A 20540-nucleotide genomic window follows, 5' to 3' on the forward strand; every position below is an offset into this window, starting at 1 on the left:
CCAATTACCTCCATACACTGAGCCACTATCAGCCGAGGAATGGAATGATGTGTTCGGCAAGTGGTTAAGATTTTTGATTTTCTGACCTCCATCAGAAAAATTTTCATGTCTACCAAGTCTATCAGAGTTCCTAGGAATGGAACTCTTGTTACAGGAACAAGTGAACTCTTTTATGTTCACCTTCCACCCGTGAGATCTTAGAAAAGCCAACACGATGTCCGTGTGAGATTTGGCTAAATGGAAAGTTGACTCCTGAATCAAGATATCGTCCAGATAGGGCGCCACTGCTATGCCCCGCGGCCCTAGCACCGCCAGAAGGGACCCTAGCACCTTTGTGACAATTCTCTTTCACTTTACTCTTCCTAGTACTTAGAGTAGGCAGAGAGAATGACTGGGGGGTGGAGTCAAGGGAGGAGCTATATAGACAGCTCTGTTGTGGTGCTCTTTGCCACTTCCTGTTAGCAGGAGGATAATTTCCCACAAGTAAAGGATGAATCCGTGGACTCGTCGTATCTTATAGAAGAAAATATATTTTGAGTATATTTTGTAAAATGTATTGATAACACAAAACCCCCTCCCAAAAAAGGTTGTGAGTCAGTTCTTTGATGATGGCAAAATACTAAAAAATGTTAAACAAATGCTTTTTTTTATTCACAGATCAGAAAATAACACACAAGCATGAAGATAGAAAAAAATGCAGACAAATGATATCAAAACAAAAAAAATGACAAGTTACAAGTGTATTGCATTATTTGAAAACATTACAAAGATCCAGCAAAGTTGGTTAATTTGAGTAATAAATTAACTTCTATTTTATTTGTTTAAATGATAAAAAATTGACACAATGAAGAGAGATAAACCAACTTATATCTATATTTTCATCCCACATAATATGGTAGTTCATTTAACACTGGAACAATTTTAGCACAACTGAAACATTGGGACTTACTTTGTAATCACTGCATGGTTACAGAGAAAACAGAACACACAAACAAAATGGAGAATGAGGTGTGATTCAGCAGTCACAGACAAAATGAATCAGGACCATGCAGCAACATTAAATAAATCCATAAGTGCTATGAAGTTAAATATATCACGAGCCGTTGGGAGTTTGGTGTCATATTAAGGTGTGAATTCAAACCAGAGTAACACTTGCTGCTTGCAGGTATCCTTGGAGGAACTGGAGAGCTTCTGCATTCAGACTTGTGCTTAGCATTGAAGGTACCTACACAAAGAGATGTATTTAATATATTTTAGATACTTCACACTAAAAATGCACTCTTTTTGCTTCAGCAAATCAATTTTTCCATATGTGGGCACAAATTAATTTAATACACCTTGGTATATATTATGACAGGAACTAATGCATTTTCATGACATTTAAATATAAGTGTACTTATAATCAGTCTTGAGAAAATTGAAGAAAAACCTGAATAGCATATTGCAAATTTCTGGAAAGGCTAGAACTATGATGTAGTTATACCAACTGTTCAAACTTATGCTTGCCTGATAATTTTCTTTCATGATAGCGAGTGCCCATATGGCATCACAAGTGGGATTATACTCAAGTCCAATAAGAGTAGGAAAAAACAGCCCTAGATAAAGCTTTAATCTCCACCACTCTGCCTGAATTCCTATCATACATATGGCCAAATTAAGAGAGAAAAGCAGGAAAGACAGCATTGCAAATGGAGTAATAAACAAGTACTGAGGCTAACTGTACAAAAGAAAAGGGAGGGCCATGTGGACTTATCAAGAAAAAAAAAAAAATGTATGCTTACCTGAAATTATTTTCTTTTGGAATGATAATGGTCCATAGGGCTCCATAGCATGTGTGATATAATTCTCACCACTAGGAGGCAGCCAAAAACCTACACAAGAGCTTAATCTCCTCAGTTTAACACATAGCCAAGCATAGAATAGGAAACAGATAGGTAGGAAAGACCAAAGCAGGGTCTATGGAGGTGCAAATTAAAATATTCGCCCACAAATTGAAAAAGTTGCTTGCTAACCAAAAACATTAAATCAGTAACATTTTGAGAAGGTATGCAGAAACCACCATGTTACAGCTTTGCAAATCTGCTCCAAAGATGCATATTTTTTTTAATGCCCAGGAGTTTGCAACTGATCTACTAGAATGAGCTGTGATGTGCTTAGGAGGTGGTGATTTTCCCGCCAACAAGTAAGTCTTGTGAATTAACGGTTTGAGCCAAGAGGCCAAAGCTACCATAGTACAAGTCCCAGAGTAATGAACAAACAAAGTGGAAGATTGTCTTAATTCCTTTGTAGCATGAAGATAAAACTTAATTCTAAGGAACGACTTTTACATAATCTTGATGTAGTCGGAGCATTTAACAGCATATGGACACAAAGGAGGAACAATCTCCTGATTGATATTTTCAGAAAAAATACCTTAGAAAGAAAATTATATTTAGTACGAAGTACAGCTTTATCTTTGTGAAAAACTATCAATGGAGAATCACAGGACAAAGCTGACAACTCCAACTCGCCTAGCGGAGGAGATCCAACCCCTTTGTCAAGGCCATCTCGTAAAAACTGAAGAATTCTAAAGGAAAACCAAGAAAAACCTCTGGAAGAGCACCATTCAAAGTATGCCCTCCAAATCGTATGATAAATGTTTAAAGTAACAGGCTTTCTGGCTTGAAACAGGGTTAATCATTGAATCAGAGAAACCCCCTTTTTTTTTTTTTAACTAGGCGTTCAGGCATTCAACCTCCAATCCATTTAACTTAGGAGATTTGAGATTCTGATGGAAAGAGGTCCTTGAGACAATAGAAGCAGCCATGGAGGAGATGAGGACATCAGCACTAAATCGGCATACCATGTTTTGCAGGGCCAGGTTGGAACAATCAAGATTACCGAAGCTGACTCCTGTTTGATTTGAGCAATTACTCTTGGAAGAAGAAAAAAAACTAAGGAAAGACACCAGTGTGTCCATGGAATTTTCATATAGTGTGCATATCATTTGAGCCTTTGGATCTCTTGATCTTGCACAATACATTGGAAGTTTGTGATTTAAATGAGGCTACAGGATATTTTTTCTCTGTGAAGGGGCATAGTGTGTTAAAAGTATGCACATTGAGTGGCACCCTAAAATGAACAAGCACGGAAGTTTTTCTAGCTTTTGTTCTGTCTCAGCTGAGTGCATCTCTTTCTCTTTATATTTATGCAAATTGCTCTTGGGTCTCCCTAAGAGTAAAAGGGGAAACCAGACGTGGACTCCTTGCACACATGCCCTTAGAGAGATGCGACTGCACCTCACTGACGAGGCCCACAGAAGGCCGAAACGATCGTCTGGGGTTTGTTGTTTCTCTTGTTCAGAGAAGAATTGCCTGGTATTTCGGTGCTGGACTGTCATTGGGCAGGGTCAGACTGATATGCTACAGGATATTTTTTTCTCTGTGAAGGGGCAAAGTGTGCTAAGAGTATGCACCCTGAGTGGCACCCTAAAATGAACAGGCACGGAAGTTTTTCTAGCTTTTGTTCTGTCTCAGCTGAGTGCATCTCTCTCTCTTTTTATATTTAAATGAGAGGCCATCAGATCTATGCTTGGAAGACCCCATCTGATCATGATATCTTCAAATCAATTAGTGGAGAGACCACCCTCCTGGATGAACTGATTGACTGCTGAGATATTCCACTTCCCAGTTACACCTGTTATGTTCACTGCTGATAGGGAGCAATGATTTCTCTCTACCCAAGACATAATCTGAGACACTTCCTGCATAACCAGAGGTCTGCTGGTACCCCCTTGATGATTTATGTAGGATGCCGCCATATTATCATCATCTGACTGGAACCGGATACAATTTTCCTCTTTTAAAAGGGACCAGGACCAAAGAGTCCGAAAAATTTCTTGGAATTCCAGAATGTTGATTGGCAACCTTGCCTCTAGAGGGGACCAAACTTCTTGTCCTCTTCAAAAATTCCAGACTGTGCCCCAGTCTGAAAGACTAGTGTCTTGTCACAATAGCCTATGACGGGCAAAGGAAGGACGCTTCAAGGGTCAAAGAAGGACCTTGTATCCACCAAGAGAGATTGTCTGACAGATAAATTCAGAGTAATCTGATGATCTAATTGCAGATAATACTTTAAACACTGATTGAGCATAGATAGTTGCAGGGGTCGTAGGACATTAGGAACCTTATCTGAAGCCGCAACCATAAGACCCACTCTACCTCCATGCATTGACCTACTGATGGAAACTAAGCAAGTTGCAGGGAAATACACGCTTTCTGAAGATTGATTCTGTGTGATTGTCAGGAATAGACGCATTAGGACTGAATCTATGATGACTCCTAGAAAAGACACCCTTGTAGCAGGAGTCAGGAACATTGATTCTCCAACTGTGGTCTTGAAGAAAATACAGTAGCCTCCGAGTATGAGCAATAGCTAGAGGCAGGGAAGGAGCCTGAATTAGGATATCAGATAAAGGGCAATTGAGAAACTGAGCTTTGATCACCGCCAACAATGCTACAAATACCTTTGTGAAGATGAAAGGAGCGGTAGCCAGACCAAAACAAAAGGGTGACAAAATGGTAATGTTGGTCTAGAAGTCTTAGGAATTGATGGTGATCTTTGCGGATGTGGTATGTTCAGGTATGCATCTTTTAGGTCTATAATTGACATGAATTGACCCTATTGGATTAAGGGTAAAATTATAGAAATAATTTCCATCTTAAAAGTGGGAATCCTGACAAACTTGTTTAGAGTTTTAAAATGGATATGAAAGTCTCCTTTTGGACAATAAACAGAAAACCCTTGAGCCTGTTGAGGCACAGGTACTGAATAAGTACTGCCATATCCTCTAATTCCTGAACACATTGCATAAAGACAGCTTCCTTTACATGATTTTTGGGGACATGAGAAATGAAATCGTCCTCCAGGAGGCCTGAAGCAAAAGCCTATTCTGTACCCGTGGGATATGTTTGTAACCCAGGGGTCCTGGACTGACTGGAACCAGGCCTCCTGAAAAAGACAGTCTGCCCCCTACCAGAAGAGAGATTAATGTGTGTTTGAACTGTTCAAACTCAGAGGAATTTGGATAAAAGAGCTTATGGTAACTTGCCAGATGATTCTGTGTTTAGCACTAATGCAAAATGTGTGGTTTTTGTTTTTAAAGAACTCTGCAATTATAGTCACTAAAACATTCCTACATAACAGAGCTATAATCCCTCAGTCACATTTTTGCCTTCAATATGGAGTGAGGTGAAAAAGTACTGAGCTACACGTCGATCTGTTTTTATAACAGTGGTTTAGACAGGAGTTTCAGCCAGGCTGTGAAAATCTTCTCCCAGAGTTCAGATGTCATAAGCTTCACAGGTGAAATGTAAATTTATCTTCCACTACCATGGTTTATCGTGTGCTGCTCTTTGCAAGTATCTTACTAGTCTACTTGAAGCAGTCTTCTGCGGCTGAGGTAAGTAACTGTGCTGACATTTAATTACAATAGACCTTTATAGAACCACCAGGTAGAAGTATAAAAATGATTCACATGGCCATGGGGAATATAGACATCGCACAACTTCTACAGTAGTTTTGAGGCTCTCTTACAACTTCTAAAAAATGACATCACTGTCTCTTTAAATTTAGCATGACCGGCTTTAGCAGTTTCCAGTGTTAGAGACAAATCTCCCCCCCAAATATCAGAGTGCATACAGTACAGTTTTAACCAACTTTCCAATTTACTTTAGACTGTCCTGAAGTAGGAAAGCTCACTTTCCTCCAGTGTCGAAATGATGGAATTCAATACTGGGCCAATTTTCTTACTTCTCTTGGTATCCTCTGTTGAGAGGTGGGACCTAGTTACTGATTGGTGGCTGCAAAGATATGCTAGCTCCCAATAGTACATTACTGCTCCTTCAATAAAGGATACTTAAATATTAAGCAAAACCGATAATAGAATGAAATCGAAAAGTTGTTTAAAAATCTATGCTCTAGGCATGCCCTACTAGGAGGAGTTCCGGAGGAGGAGCTCAGGTGAGACACCTGCTCAGAATCACCTCCACTGCAAGCTGTTGGCGATCTCTTCGCGCCCAAACCCTCAGACCCTCGGTGGCCTGCTAAGCTATTCCAACGCTTCTGGAACCTATGTAGTGCCACAATACCGCACAGAACTGTAAGCTGCAATAACCGTAGGAACCTATCATCTGCCTTAGATGTACAGTACTTTCTGCCACTGAGAGGAAAATTCATGCTGTGGTATCTGTGACTATCTCCCTGCACACCCGAATAGGAGCCGAGGACAGTCTCTGTTTGCCTTGGGTGGTCTCCTGGTACGGAGCCTCTATTGGGACCTATCTTGGCTTGTTTGCTGAGCCTGGTAAAGTGACTTTGCTGTTCCCATAGGTACTGAACACCGGAGCCCTTCATTTACCTGTACCTGCTCCTGGCCCCGCTGCTCCGGCTCAGAGCTGCGGTCCCTGGACGATCCGCTCAGTGGCTGACCCATCGACCTTCGTCTCTCCTGGTAGAGATCCGGCTGGACCCGCATCTAGTTTCGGCCCGATGTTCCCTCCCACCGGTGCTGCGAGAGGGCAGCGGGCCGCTATATTCTCCTGGGCTATTCTTTTGGATTCCGGGCTGCCCCCCCCTGCCCTCCGCGGCTCCCATTGCTGATCTGGCTGAAGGTTGTTTTTCGTCCTCGGAAGCTGTGGTCGGGTGCACCCCCCTCCCACCGGTGCTGCTTGAGGGGGGCTGTGCCAGAGAGGAGCTTGTCACGTTGTTGGTCGTACCTGGATCTCACTAGCGGGTAACGCTGTAAATAACCGGTATCTAAGAAACAGACTCTGTGTCCCTCTCTCACCCTCCCCACTAACACACTTATGCTGGTAAAAGCAAAGGGAAGGAGCTAACTCGGGGAGAAGAGAGGGGGAAACCGAAGGGGCCATACGCTCACTCTGTACCCAGGTCCACACAGGCAACACGGGATAAACTTTATTTAAAAACTTTAATCCAAACACACTATATTACCTGGCGGTTCGCCAAATTACTGAGCTTGCCTTTGTTTCTACCGGGACTTGCCCCAAAAACATTTAATTTTTCGAACATATCTATGCTTGTTAAATTGGGTTGCCGATCATCATAACTTGATTTTGTGTGCACTAATTTAGTTTTGGTTATTTAGTCTAGGGTCAAAGGGTCTAACTAAGTTCACTTAATATTTAGTAAGAATTGCTTAAACTCAGTGTTCCCCTTTACTGATACTTTGTATTTTGACCCCTGATTTGGAATCTCACTCTCTCACTAAGTAATACTTGTTAGTTTGAAGAACTCACTACGCCTATGTGTAGAGGCAGGAAACACTTGATTTAACTCATAACTCAATCTAATCTTAAATTTACATTTGAGTATGATTTGATATCTTGTGTTTTAACTTTATAGGGGGAAAGAGGAAGGGGGAAAGAGGAAGGGGGAAAGAGGAAGGGGGAAAGAGGAAGGGGGAAAGAGGAAGGGGGAAGAAGGGAAAAGAGGGATAAAAAGTTAAAAATCTGCTCCCAAGAGAACAAAAAATTTCAACTGTTTATCCTCCCTTTTATTAGTATCTACATTATATAGACTGTGAGAGGTAGTAGAGAATTTTTAATAAAGGAAGAGAGGCCAACAGGCTATAGATTCTTTTTCCAACTGTGAAATAGCCATGTCATTAGTTGTTACTTAGGAAGCTTTCACAACATCGCTTTTTGCTATCAGAAATGCTATATTCTTTATTTTTTTTGTATCTAGGGAGCCTTGTTAAACTTAACGCCTCGTTACTTTCCTCTATATATAGAGGCAGATAACTTGACACTTATGAAAGTTAATTGTTAACATTAATAGCCTGTAAGAATTGGTAACTGTATACTGCATATTTCAGATTCTGTATTACAAATTGAATAATTCTTGCCTCCTCCCCTCCCTTTTTTGTTTTGTTCTTTTTCTGAACCCACACTATAAAGTGATTGTGTATAGGGAGAACAGAACACATACTATTGACCCTCTTCTAGCTCTTCTCTAGGGAGGAGAGAGGGGAGACAAGAGGGGAAGAAAGAGAAACAAAACCTCATAGGTCTAATTAAGTATTAGTTGCTTGTACCTTGCTGCAACTTATTATCTGCTCAAATTTAGAGTCCTTGTATTTTTTGATTGCCTGTGCCTTATCACATACGGTATGTTTTTCACTTCCCACACTATCACATCCTCACCTGTAACTAAATAATACCTTACCACTTTAAAATTTGCACTTGCTTGGGTTCCTTCTCCCCCCCCCCCCCACTAGCACTCAATTCCACACTACCATCACCCCCCTTTTCCTTTTTCTTCTTTTTTTTTCCTTCTCCCTGGAAACGCTTTTTTCAACGTTTCCCTTCTCACTATTATAATTAAGCACGAAGCACATGGATACATTTCTCTCTAACTCTTCCAAGACACCTTCACCAAATATGGCAGCCAGGCACAGGGACAAGAAACTTAAAAAACTAAATTTATGCTTACCTGATAAATTTATTTCTCTTGTGGTGTAATCCAGTCCACGGATTCATCCATTACTTGTGGGATATTCTCCTTCCCAACAGGAAGCTGCAAGAGGATCACCCACAGCAGAGCTGTCTATATAGCTCCTCCCCTAACTGCCACCTCCAGTCATTTGACCGAAGACAAGCAAGAGAAAGGAGAAACTATAGGGTGCAGTGGTGACTGTAGTTTAAAAATAAAAAACACCTGCCTTAAAATAACAGGGCGGGCCGTGGACTGGCTACACCACAAGAGAAATACATTATCAGGTAAGCATAAATTTTGTTTTCTCTTGTAAGGTGTATACAGTCCACGGATTCATCCATTACTTAAGACCTTTCTCCCAAAAATAGCCTCCGAAGAAGCAAAAGTATCAAATTTGTAGAATTTAGAAAAAAGTATGAAGCGAAGACCAAGTCTCCGCCTTACAAATCTGTTCAACAGAAGCCTCATTTTTAAAAGCCCATGTGGAAGCCACCACTCTAGTGGAATGAGCTGTAATTCTTTAAGGAGGCTGCTGGCCAGCATTCTCATAAGCTAAGCGGATTATACTTCTTAACCAAAAAGAAAGAGAAGTTGCTGAAGCCTTTTGGCCTCTTCTCTGTCCAGAGTAAACAACAAACAATGCCGATGTTTGACGAAAATCCTTAGTAGCTTGTAAATAAAACTTTAAAGCACGAACCACGTCAAGATTATGTAAGAGACGTTCCTTCTTTGAAGGAGTATTAGGACACAGTGACGGAACAACAATCTCCTGATTGATATTCTTATTAGATACCACCTTAGGAAGAAACCCAGGTTTGGTGCGCAAAACTACCTTATCTGCATGGAAGATCAGATAAGGGGAATCACACTGTAAGGCAGATAACTCTGAAACTCTTCGAGCCGAAGAAATAGCTACCAAAAACAGAACTTTCCAAGATAAAAGCGTGATATCTATGGAATGCAGAGGTTCAAACGGAACCCCTTGAAGAACCTTAAGAACTAAATTTAAACTCCATGGCGGAGCAACAAGTTTAAACACAGGCTTGATTCTAACTAAAGCCTGACAAAACGCCTGAACGTCTGGAACATCCGCCAGACACTTGTGCAAAAGAATAGACCGAGCAGAAATCTGTCCCTTTAAGGAACTAGCAGACAATCCCTTCTCCAATCCCTCTTGGAGAAAAGATAATATCCTGGGAATCCTGATTTTACTCCATGAGTAACCCTTGGATTCACACCAATGAAGATATTTACACCATATCTTATGATAGATTTTCCTGGTGACAGGCTTTCGAGCCCGAGTTAAGGTATCAATGACTGACTCTGAGAAACCACGTTTTGATAAAATCAAGCGTTCAATCTCTAAGCAGTCAGGCGCAGAGAAAATAGATTTGGATGGTTGAAAGGACCCTGAAGTAGAAGGTCCTGTCTCAGCGGCAGAGTCCAAGGTGGAAGGGATGACATGTCCACCAGATCTGCATACCAAGTCCTGCGTGGCCACGCAGGTGCTATCAAAATCACCGAAGCTCTCTCCTGCTTGATCTTGGCAATCAGACGAGGGAGCAGAGGAAAAGGTGGAAACACATAAGCCAGGTTGAAGAACCAAGGCGCTGCTAGAGCATCTATCAGCGCTGCCTTGGGATCCCTGGACCTGGATCCGTAACGAGGAAGCTTGGCGTTCTTACAAGACGCCATGAGATCCAGTTCTGGTTTGCCCCAAAGTTGAATCAACTGTGCAAACACCTCCGGATGGAGTTCCCACTCCCCCGGATGAAAAGTCTGTCGACTTAGAAAATCCGCCTTCCAGTTCTCTACTCCTGGGATATGGATAGCTGATAGATGGCAAGAGTGAACCTCTGCCCATAGGATTATTTTTGAATCCTGCAACATTGCTAGTGAACTCCTTGTTCCCCCTTGATGGTTGATGTAGGCTACAGTCGTGATATTGTCCGACTGAAATCTGATGAACCTGACCGCAGCAAGCTGAGGCCAAGCCTGAAGAGCATTGAATATCGCTCTTAGTTCCAGGATGTTTATCGGAAGGAGTGCCCTCTCCCTGAGTCCACGAGCCCTGAGCCTTCAGGGAGTTCCAGACTGCACCCCAGCCCAGAAGGCTGGCATCTGTCGTTACTATTGTCCAATCTGGCCTGCTGAAGGTCATACCCTTGGACAGATGGACCCAAGCTAGCCACCAGAGAAGAGAATCCCTGGTCTCTTGATCCAGATTTAGTAGATGGGACAAATCTGTGTAATCCCCATTCCACTGACTGAGCATGCAGATTTGCAGTGGTCTGAGATGTAGGCGGGCAAACGGCACTATGTCCATTGCCGCTACCATTAAGCCGATTACTTCCATACACTGAGCCACTGAAGGGCGAGAAGTAGAATAAAGAACACGGCAGGAATTTAGAAGTTTTGACAACCTGGCCTCTGTCAGGTAAATCTTCATTTCTACAGAATCTATCAGAGTTTCTAGGAAGGAAACTCTTGTGAGAGGGGATAGAGAACTCTTTTCTTCATTCACTTTCCACCCATGAGACCTCAGGAATGCCAGCACAATGTCCGTATGGGACCTGGCGATTTGAAAATTCGACGCCTGTATCAGAATGTCGTCTAGGTAAGGGGCTACTGCTATACCCCGCGGCCTTAGGACCGCTAGGAGTGACCCTAGAACCTTCATAAAGATTCTTGGTGCCGTAGCTAACCCAAAGGGAAGAGCCACAAACTGGTAATGCCTGTCTAGGAAGGCGAACCTGAGAAACCGATGATGATCTATGTGTATCAGAATATGAAGATAAGCATCCTTTAAGTCCACGGTAGTCATATATTGACCCTCCTGGATCATAGGTAGGATGGTTTGAATAGTCTCCATCTTGAAGGATGGGACCCTGAGAAATTTGTTTAGGAGCTTGAAATCTAAGATTGGTCTGAAAGTTCCCTCTTTCTTGGGAACTACAAACAGATTTGAATAGACGCCTTGCCCCTGTTCCTCCTTTGTAACTGGGTGGATCACTCCCATAACTAGGAGGTCTTGAACACAATGTAAGAATGCCTCTCTCTTTATCTGATTTGCAGATAATTGTGAGAGATGAAATCTCCCTTTTGGGGAAGAAGCTTTGAAGCCCAGAAGATATCCCTGGGACACAATTTCCAACGCCCAGGGATCCTGGACATCTCTTGCCCAAGCCTGGGCGAAGAGAGAAACTCTGCCCCATACTAGATCCGTTTCCGGGATCGGGGGCTGATCTTTCATGCTGTCTTAGAGGCAGCAGCAGGTTTTTTTGGCCTGCTTTCCTTTGTTCCAAGCCTGGTTAGGTCTCCAGACCGGCTTGGACTGGGCAAAATTTCCCTCTTGTTTTGTATTAGAGGAAGTTGAAGCTGTGCCACTCTTGAAATTTCGAAAGGAACGAAAATTAGTCTGCTTGGTCCTTAATTTGTTGGACCTATCCTGAGGAAGGGCGTAACCTTTTCCTCCAGTAATATCAGAAATGATCTCCTTCAGTCCAGGCCCGAATAGGGTCTGCCCCTTGAAGGGAATATTGAGAAGCTTAGACTTTGAAGCAACGTCAGCTGACCAGGATTTAAGCCATAGCGCCCTACGCGTCTGAATAGCAAATCCTGAGTTTTTAGCCGTTAGCTTGGTTAAATGAACAACGGCGTCAGAAATAAATGAATTGGCTAGCTTAAGAGCTTTAAGCTTGTCAAGGATATCGTCCAATGTAGTTTCTACCTGTAGAGCCTCTTCTAGAGACTCAAACCAGAAGGCCATAGCAGCAGTGACAGGGGCAATGCATGCAAGGGGCTGGAGAATAAAACCTTGATGAATAAAAATTTTCTTAAGGTAACCCTCTAATTTTTTGTCCATTGGATCTAGAAAAGCACAACTGTCCTCGACAGGGATAGTTGTACGCTTCGCTAGGGTAGAGACTGCTCCCTCCACCTTAGGGACCGTTTGCCACAAGTCCTGTGTAGCGGCATCTATAGGAAACATCTTTTTAAAAACAGGAGGGGGAGAGAACGGTACACCTGGTCTATCCCATTCCTTAGTAATAATTTCTGAAAACCTCTTAGGTATTGGAAAAACATCAGTGTAAACAGGCACTGCATAATATTTATCCAATTTACACAATTTCTCTGGGACTACAATGGCGTCACAGTCATCCAGAGTTGCTAAAACCTCCCTGAGCAACATGCGGAGGTGTTCAAGCTTAAATTTAAATGTAGACATATCAGAATCAGGTTTAAGTGTCTTCCCTGAGTCAGAAAAATCACCCACAGATAGAAGCTCTCCTTCTTCGGCTTCTGCACATTGTGAGGGTATATCAGACATAGCTACTAAAGCGTCAGAGAGCTCTGTATTTGTTCTAGCGCCAGAGCTGTCTCGCTTTCCTTGTAACCCTGGCAGTTTGGACAATACTTCTGTAAGAGTATGATTCATAACTGCCATGTCTTGTAAAGTATACGCAATGGGCGCGCTAGATGTACTTGGCGTCCCTTGAGCGGGAGTTATAGGCTCTGACTCGTGGGGAGAGTTAGTCGGCATAACTTCTCCCTTGTCAATTTCCTCTGGTGATAAATCTTTTAAAGCCAGAATATGGTCTTTATAACTTATAGTAAGATCAGTACATTTGGTACACATTCTAAGAGGGGGTTCCACCATGGCTTCTAAACATAATGAACAAGGAGTTTCCTCTATGTCAGACATGTTTAACAGACTAGTAATGAGACCAGCAAGCTTTGAAAACACTTTAATGTGAAAAAGCAGAATATAAAAAACGGTACTGTGCCTTTAAAGGGAAAAAAACAAACACAAAAACTGCAAAACAGTGAAAAAAAGCAGTTAACTTTATGAAATTTTTACAGTGTATAACAGACTAAAATAGCATTGCACCCACTTGCAAATGGATGATTAACCCCTCAGGCTCAAAAACGAAGCAAAAACAGAATTTATGCTTACCTGATAAATTACTTTCTCCAACGGTGTGTCCGGTCCACAGCGTCATCCTTACTTGTGGGATATTCTCTTCCCCAACAGGAAATGGCAAAGAGCCCAGCAAAGCTGGTCACCTGATCCCTCCTAGGCTCCGCCTACCCCAGTCATTCGACCGACGTACAGGAGGAAATATGCATAGGAGAAACCATATGATACCGTGGTGACTGTAGTTAGAGAAAATAATTCATCAGACCTGATTAAAAAAACCAGGGCGGGCCGTGGACCGGACACACCGTTGGAGAAAGTAATTTATCAGGTAAGCATAAATTCTGTTTTCTCCAACATAGGTGTGTCCGGTCCACGGCGTCATCCTTACTTGTGGGAACCAATACCAAAGCTTTAGGACACGGATGAAGGGAGGGAGCAAATCAGGTCACCTAAACGGAAGGCACCACGGCTTGCAAATGCCCCATAATTGAGTTATTTGGGCAAAGATTTCCGGATGGAGTTCCCACTCCCCCGGATGGAATGTCTGACGACTCAGAAAATCCGCTTCCCAATTTTCCACTCCTGGGATGTGGATTGCAGACAAGTGGCAGGAGTGATCCTCCGCCCATTGATTTATCTTGGTCACTTCCTCCATCGCCAGGGAGCTTCTTGTTCCCCCCTGATGGTTGATATATGCAACAGTCGTCATGTTGTCTGATTGAAACCTTATGAATTTGGCCTTTGCTAGTTGAGGCCAAGCTTTGAGAGCATTGAATATCGCTCTCAGTTCCAGAATGTTTATCGGGAGAAGAGATTCTTCCCGAGACCATAGACCCTGAGCTTTCAGGGGTTCCCAGACCGCGCCCCAGCCCACCAGACTGGCGTCGGTCGTGACAATGACCCACTCTGGTCTGCGGAAGCTCATTCCCTGTGACAGGTTGTCCAGGATCAGCCACCAACAGAGTGAATCTCTGGTCTTTTGATCTACTTGAATCGTCGGAGACAAGTCTGTATAATCCCCATTCCACTGTCTGAGCATGCACAGTTGTAATGGTCTTAGATGAATTCGTGCAAAAGGAACTATGTCCATTGCTGCAACCATCAATCCTATTACTTCCATGCACTGCGCTATGGAAGGACGAAGAACAGAATGAAGTACTTGACAAGAGCTTAGAATTTTTGATTTTCTGACCTCTGTCAGAAAAATCCTCATTTCTAAGGAATCTATTATTGTTCCCAAGAAGGGAACTCTTTTTGACGGAGACAGAGAACTTTTTTCCTTGTTCACTTTCCATCCGTGAGATCTGAGAAAGGCTAGGACGATGTCCGTATGAGCCTTTGCTTTTGACAGAGACGACGCTTGAATCAGGATGTCGTCCAAGTAAGGTACTACTGCAATGCCCCTTGGCCTTAGAACCGCTAGAAGGGACCCTAGTACCTTTGTGAAAATTCTCGGAGCAGTGGCTAATCCGAATGGAAGTGCCACAAACTGGTAATGCTTGTCCAGAAAAGCGAACCTTAGGAACTGATGATGTTCCTTGTGGATAGGAATATGTAGGTACGCATCCTTTAAATCCACCGTGGTCATAAATTGACCTTCCTGGATGGTGGGAAGGATGGTTCGAATGGTTTCCATTTTGAACGATGGAACCCTGAGAAATTTGTTTAGGATCTTGAGATCTAAAATTGGTCTGAATGTTCCCTCTTTTTTGGGAACTATGAACAGGTTGGAGTAAAACCCCATCCCTTGTTCTCCTATTGGAACTGGATGAATTACTCCCATCTTTAACAGGTCTTCTACACAATGTAAGAATGCCTGTCTTTTTATTTGGTTTGAAGATAATTGAGACCCGTGGAACCTTCCCCTTGGGGGTAGTTCCTTGAATTCTAGGAGATAACCTTGAGAAACTATTTCTAGTGCCCAAGGATCCTGAACATCTCTTGCCCAAGCCTGAGCAAAGAGAGAGAGTCTGCCCCCCACCAGATCCGGTCCCCGATCGGGGGTCATCCCTTCATGCTGTTTTGGTAGCAGTGGCAGGCTTCTTGGCCTGCTTACCCTTGTTCCAGCCTTGCATCGGTCTCCAGGCTGGTTTGGGTTGTGAAGTATTACCCTCTTGCTTAGAGGATGTAGAATTAGAGGCTGGTCCGTTTCTGCGAAAGGGACGAACATTAGGTTTATTTTTAGCCTTAAAAGACCTATCCTGAGGGAGGGCGTGGCCCTTTCCCCCGGTGATGTCTGAAATAATCTCTTTCAAATCAGGACCAAACAGTGTTTTACCCTTGAAAGGGATGTTAAGCAATTTTGTCTTGGAAGACACATCCGCTGACCAAGACTTTAGCCAAAGCGCTCTGCGCGCCACGATAGTAAACCCTGAATTTTTCGCCGCTAATCTAGCTAATTGCAAAGCGGCATCTAAAATAAAAGAGTTAGCCAATTTAAGTGCTTGAACTCTGTCCATAACCTCCTCATACGAAGATTCTTTATTGAGCGACTTTTCTAGTTCTTCGAACCAGAAACACGCTGCCGTAGTGACAGGAACAATGCATGAAATTGGTTGTAGAAGGTAACCTTGCTGAACAAACATCTTTTTAAGCAAACCCTCTAATTTTTTATCCATAGGATCTTTGAAAGCACAACTATCTTCTATAGGAATAGTAGTGCGTTTGTTTAGAGTAGAAACCGCCCCCTCGACCTTGGGGACTGTCTGCCATAAGTCCTTTCTGGGGTCGACTATAGGAAATAATTTTTTAAATATAGGGGGAGGAACAAAAGGTATGCCGGGCCTTTCCCACTCTTTATTTACTATGTCCGCCACCCGCTTGGGTATAGGAAAAGCATCGGGGGGCACCGGAACCTCTAGGAACTTGTCCATCTTACATAATTTCTCTGGAATGACCAAATTGTCACAATCATCCAGAATAGATAATACCTCCTTAAGCAGTGCGCGGAGATGTTCTAATTTAAATTTAAATGTTACAACATCAGGTTCAGCTTGTTGAGAAATTTTTCCTGAATCTGAAATTTCTCCCTCAGACAAAACCTCCTTCCTGGCCCCTTCAGATTGGTGTGAGGGTATGTCAGAACAGTTATCATCAGCGTCCTCTTGCTCTTCAGTGTTTAAAACAGAGCAATCGCACTTTCTCTGATAAGTAAGCATTTTGGATAAAATGTTTGCAATAGAATTATCCATTACAGCCGTTAATTGTTGCATGGTAATAAGTATTGGCGCACTAGATGTACTAGGGGCCTCTTGTGTGGGCAAAACTGGTGTAGACACAGAAGGGGATGATGCAGTATCATGCTTACTCCCCTCATTTGAGGAATCATCTTGGGCAATATCATTATCAGTGGCATCATTGTCCCTACTTTGTTTGGACACTATGACACAATCACATAAATTTAAATGGGGAGAAACCTTGGTTTTCATACATATAGAACATCGCTTATCTGATGGTTCAGACATGTTAAACAGGCTTAAACTTGTCAACAAAGCACAAAAAACGTTTTAAAATAAAACCGTTACTGTCACTTTAAATTTTAAACTGAACACACTTTATTACTGAATATGTGAAAAAGTATGAAGGAATTGTTCAAAATTCACCACAGTGTCTTAAAGCCTTAAAAGTATTGCACACCAAATTTGAAAGCTTTAACCCTTAAAATAACGGAACCGGAGCCGTTTTTACATTTAACCCCTATACAGTCCCAGGTATCTGCTTTGCTGAGACCCAACCAAGCCCAGAGGGGAATACGATACCAAATGACGCCTTCTATAAGCTTTTTCAGTGGTTCTTAGCTCCTCACACATGCATCTGCATGCCTTGCTCTCCAAAAACAACTGCGCATTAGTGGCGCGAAAATGAGGCTCTGCCTATGACTAGAAAAGGCCCCCATCTGAAAAAGGTGTCCAATACAGTGCCTGCCGTTTTTTTAAAACAATCCCCAAGATTATAATAACTATTAAGAGTTATAATCTGCAAAATATGCTTAGCAAAGTAATCGTTTTAGCCCAGAAAAATGTCAACCAGTTTTTTAAGCCCTTATGAAGCCCTTTATTCTTTTACTTAATCTAAGAAAATGGCTTACCGGTCCCCATAGGGGAAATGACAGCCTTCCAGCATTACATAGTCTTGTTAGAAATGTGGCCAGTCATACCTCAAGCAGAAAAGTCTGCCAACTGTTTCCCCCAACTGAAGTTACTTCATCTCAACAGTCCTGTGTGGAAACAGCAATCGATTTTAGTAACGTTTGCTAAAATCATCTTCCTCTTACAAACAGAAATCTTCATCTCTTTTCTGTTTCAGAGTAAATAGTACATACCAGCACTATTTTAAAATAACAAACACTTGATTGAAGGATAAAAACTACATTTAAACACCAAAAAACTCTTAACCATCTCCGTGGAGATGTTGCCTGTGCAACAGCAAAGAGAATGACTGGGGTAGGCGGAGCCTAGGAGGGATCATGTGACCAGCTTTGCTGGGCTCTTTGCCATTTCCTGTTGGGGAAGAGAATATCCCACAAGTAAGGATGACGCCGTGGACCGGACACACCTATGTTGGAGAAAAAAACGGTAAAACCGTTATAACAATCACAAGCAAACTGCCACAGCTCTACTGTGGCTCCTACCTTCCCATAAAACGACTTTTGTAGGCACAAAAACCCCTAAACAGAGGTCCAATATGTCAGGGGACTCCTTCAGGGAAGCTGGATGTCTCAGAATGTAAAAACAACTGAGCAATTAGAGCGCGAAAATAGGCCCCTCCCACCATGCACTCAAAGTGAAAGGGCCTTACATAACTACTCCTAGGAGAAATCTAGTCAGCCATGTGGAAAACTAGGCCCCAAATAAAGATTTATCACCCTCAGTAAAAAAACGTTCTTTATATATATGCAAACATTTTACATTCTAAGCCATAATAGCAAGTAATATGAATATTACCCTTTACTGCAAGCATGATGCCAGTCGTTTATTAAATCACTGCAATCAGGCTTACCTTAAATATATCAGGCACTGTCAGCATTTTCTAGTTCTTATCATCTCTCTAGAAAAAAATATACTGAACATACCTCAGGGCAGTTAATTCTGCAGGCCGTTCCCCCAGCTGAAGTTTCCCCATACTCTTCAGTTATGTGTGATTACAGCAGTGGACCTTAGTTACAACCTTCTAAGATCATCAAAAACCTCAGGCAAAACTCTTCTTCTAATATCTGCCTGAGGTAAAAAAACAGTACAATGCCGATACCGTTTAAAAATAAACTTTTGATTGAAGATAAACTACACTACTTCACCACATCTCTCTTGATACTTCCCTTGTCGAGAGATGCAAGAGAATGACTGGAGGTGGCAGTTAGGGGAGGAGCTATATAGACAGCTCTGCTGTGGGTGATCCTCTTGCAGCTTCCTGTTGGGAAGGAGAATATCCCACAAGTAATGGATGAATCCGTGGACTGGATACACCTTACAAGAGAAATACTCATGATCTCGCTACTGAGACCCAATTAACCTCTGCTGGTAATTCCATAACTTCTGAAACTACTAATCTACAATCCCTGGTAACCAGTATTTCAGACGCACTCACACCTAAATTTGATGCACTCAAATCAGAAATTAAGCAAGATATTACTTCCCTAACCCAAGAGGTCAGACAATTCTCGAATAGACTACAGGAAGTAGAGCAGAGGGTGTCTGATCTTGAAGACTTAGCAACACTACACAATGCTAAGCTCGAGACCTCAACTAAAAATTTGCAAAAAATAACTGACAGGCTGGAGGATTTGAAAAATCGCTCCAGACGAAACAATAAAAGAATAATAGGCCTCCCAGAGGATAAACAATCTGAAAATCTTGGTCTTTTCATATCAGACACACTCACTAAAGCTCTAAAGATTCCACCTACCTATCACCCGATCCTAGTGGAAAGAGCCCATAGAATAGGCGCCCCTCGATTAGACAACAGAAATGGAAGCATGCCCAGACCTGTTATTGCTAAGCTACTCAATTATCAGGACAAGAATATGTTAATGCAACACTTCCGTAAAAACCAGCCAATTTTCATAGAAAACAATTATATTTTAATGTTCCAAGGTTTCTCGGCCGATACAGCTTCCAAGAGAAGAGAGCTGGCTCCGATCTGTTCCAAGTTTATCCAGCATGGGTACAGAGCCACTATAATGTACCCTTCTAAACAGAGTGGTTGTGAGGGAGACAACACATATATTTGAGGAGGGTCCAACGGCGGAAAAGTTCCTTCAGACACATAACTGTATGACCAAACTAGTTTCTTAGTTAGATGATAGATCCTATGGCTAGGGTAGCCCATGGGATAGGGGACGGGAATGTCTCCTCCTTCCCCCCCCTTTTTTTCTCTCTCTCTCTCTCCACTTCCCTGCTCTCTGTCCTCCCCCCTCCATCCCCCATATATAAATCATATAAATGTTGGATAAACTCAAGTTAGTATCTTGGAACGTAAGGGGAATCTCAACTCCTATTAAACGGAAGGCAATCCTTACACACCTACGGAAACTCCATGCAGATATTGAATTCATACAGGAAACCCATTTAAATCTAGAGGAATCTTTAAAATTAAAGACAACATGGGTAAGAGAAATCTTTGCAGCCCCAAGTATTGGAAAAAAAGGGGAGTGGCTATACTAATAGGGAAAAGAGCCCAAGTGGAGATCTTGCACTCTGAGATAAATTCTGGGGGGAGATTTGTCCTGGTGAAAATGAACGCAGACCAAGTGAACTACACACTTTGTAATATATATGGTCCCAATGCAACTGACCATGTGTTTTGGGACCTAATACAATCCAAACTCTTACTAATTAGCGAAGGCTACCTGATCTTAGGAGGGGACTTTAACATGGCCCCACAATGCCCCCTAGACAGACTTAGAAATAATACTAAGCTCTTAAAGCAGAAGAAAGACAGTCTAGGCACTAAACTGTTCAATAAAATCAAACAGAACCTTGCAATACGGGATATCTGGAGACTCCAGAATCCTGATATCCAGGAATTTACGTATCTTTCTAAAGCTCATAAAACTCTCTCCAGGATCGACCTATTCTTGACTGATGAACGCCTTTGTATTACAAAGGTGAAGGCAGGAATAACGCCG

The 20540-nt window shown here is 42.3% G+C and overlaps 1 protein-coding gene across 1 annotated transcript in view; it reads right to left on the bottom strand.

Annotated features, from left to right (window-relative positions):
* Positions 1–627: 627 nt before the first annotated feature.
* CSE1L (chromosome segregation 1 like) overlaps positions 628–20540 on the bottom strand; it is a 475025-nt gene continuing 455112 nt past the window's right edge. The window contains exon 26 of the mRNA XM_053689969.1: positions 628–1225. Within this exon, the coding sequence (XP_053545944.1) occupies positions 1136–1225 (90 nt within the window). The 3' untranslated portion in view covers positions 628–1135. The remainder of the gene's footprint in view (positions 1226–20540) is intronic.

Source organism: Bombina bombina, chromosome 1 (genome assembly GCF_027579735.1).
Source record: "Bombina bombina isolate aBomBom1 chromosome 1, aBomBom1.pri, whole genome shotgun sequence".
Lineage (NCBI taxonomy): Eukaryota > Metazoa > Chordata > Amphibia > Anura > Bombinatoridae > Bombina > Bombina bombina.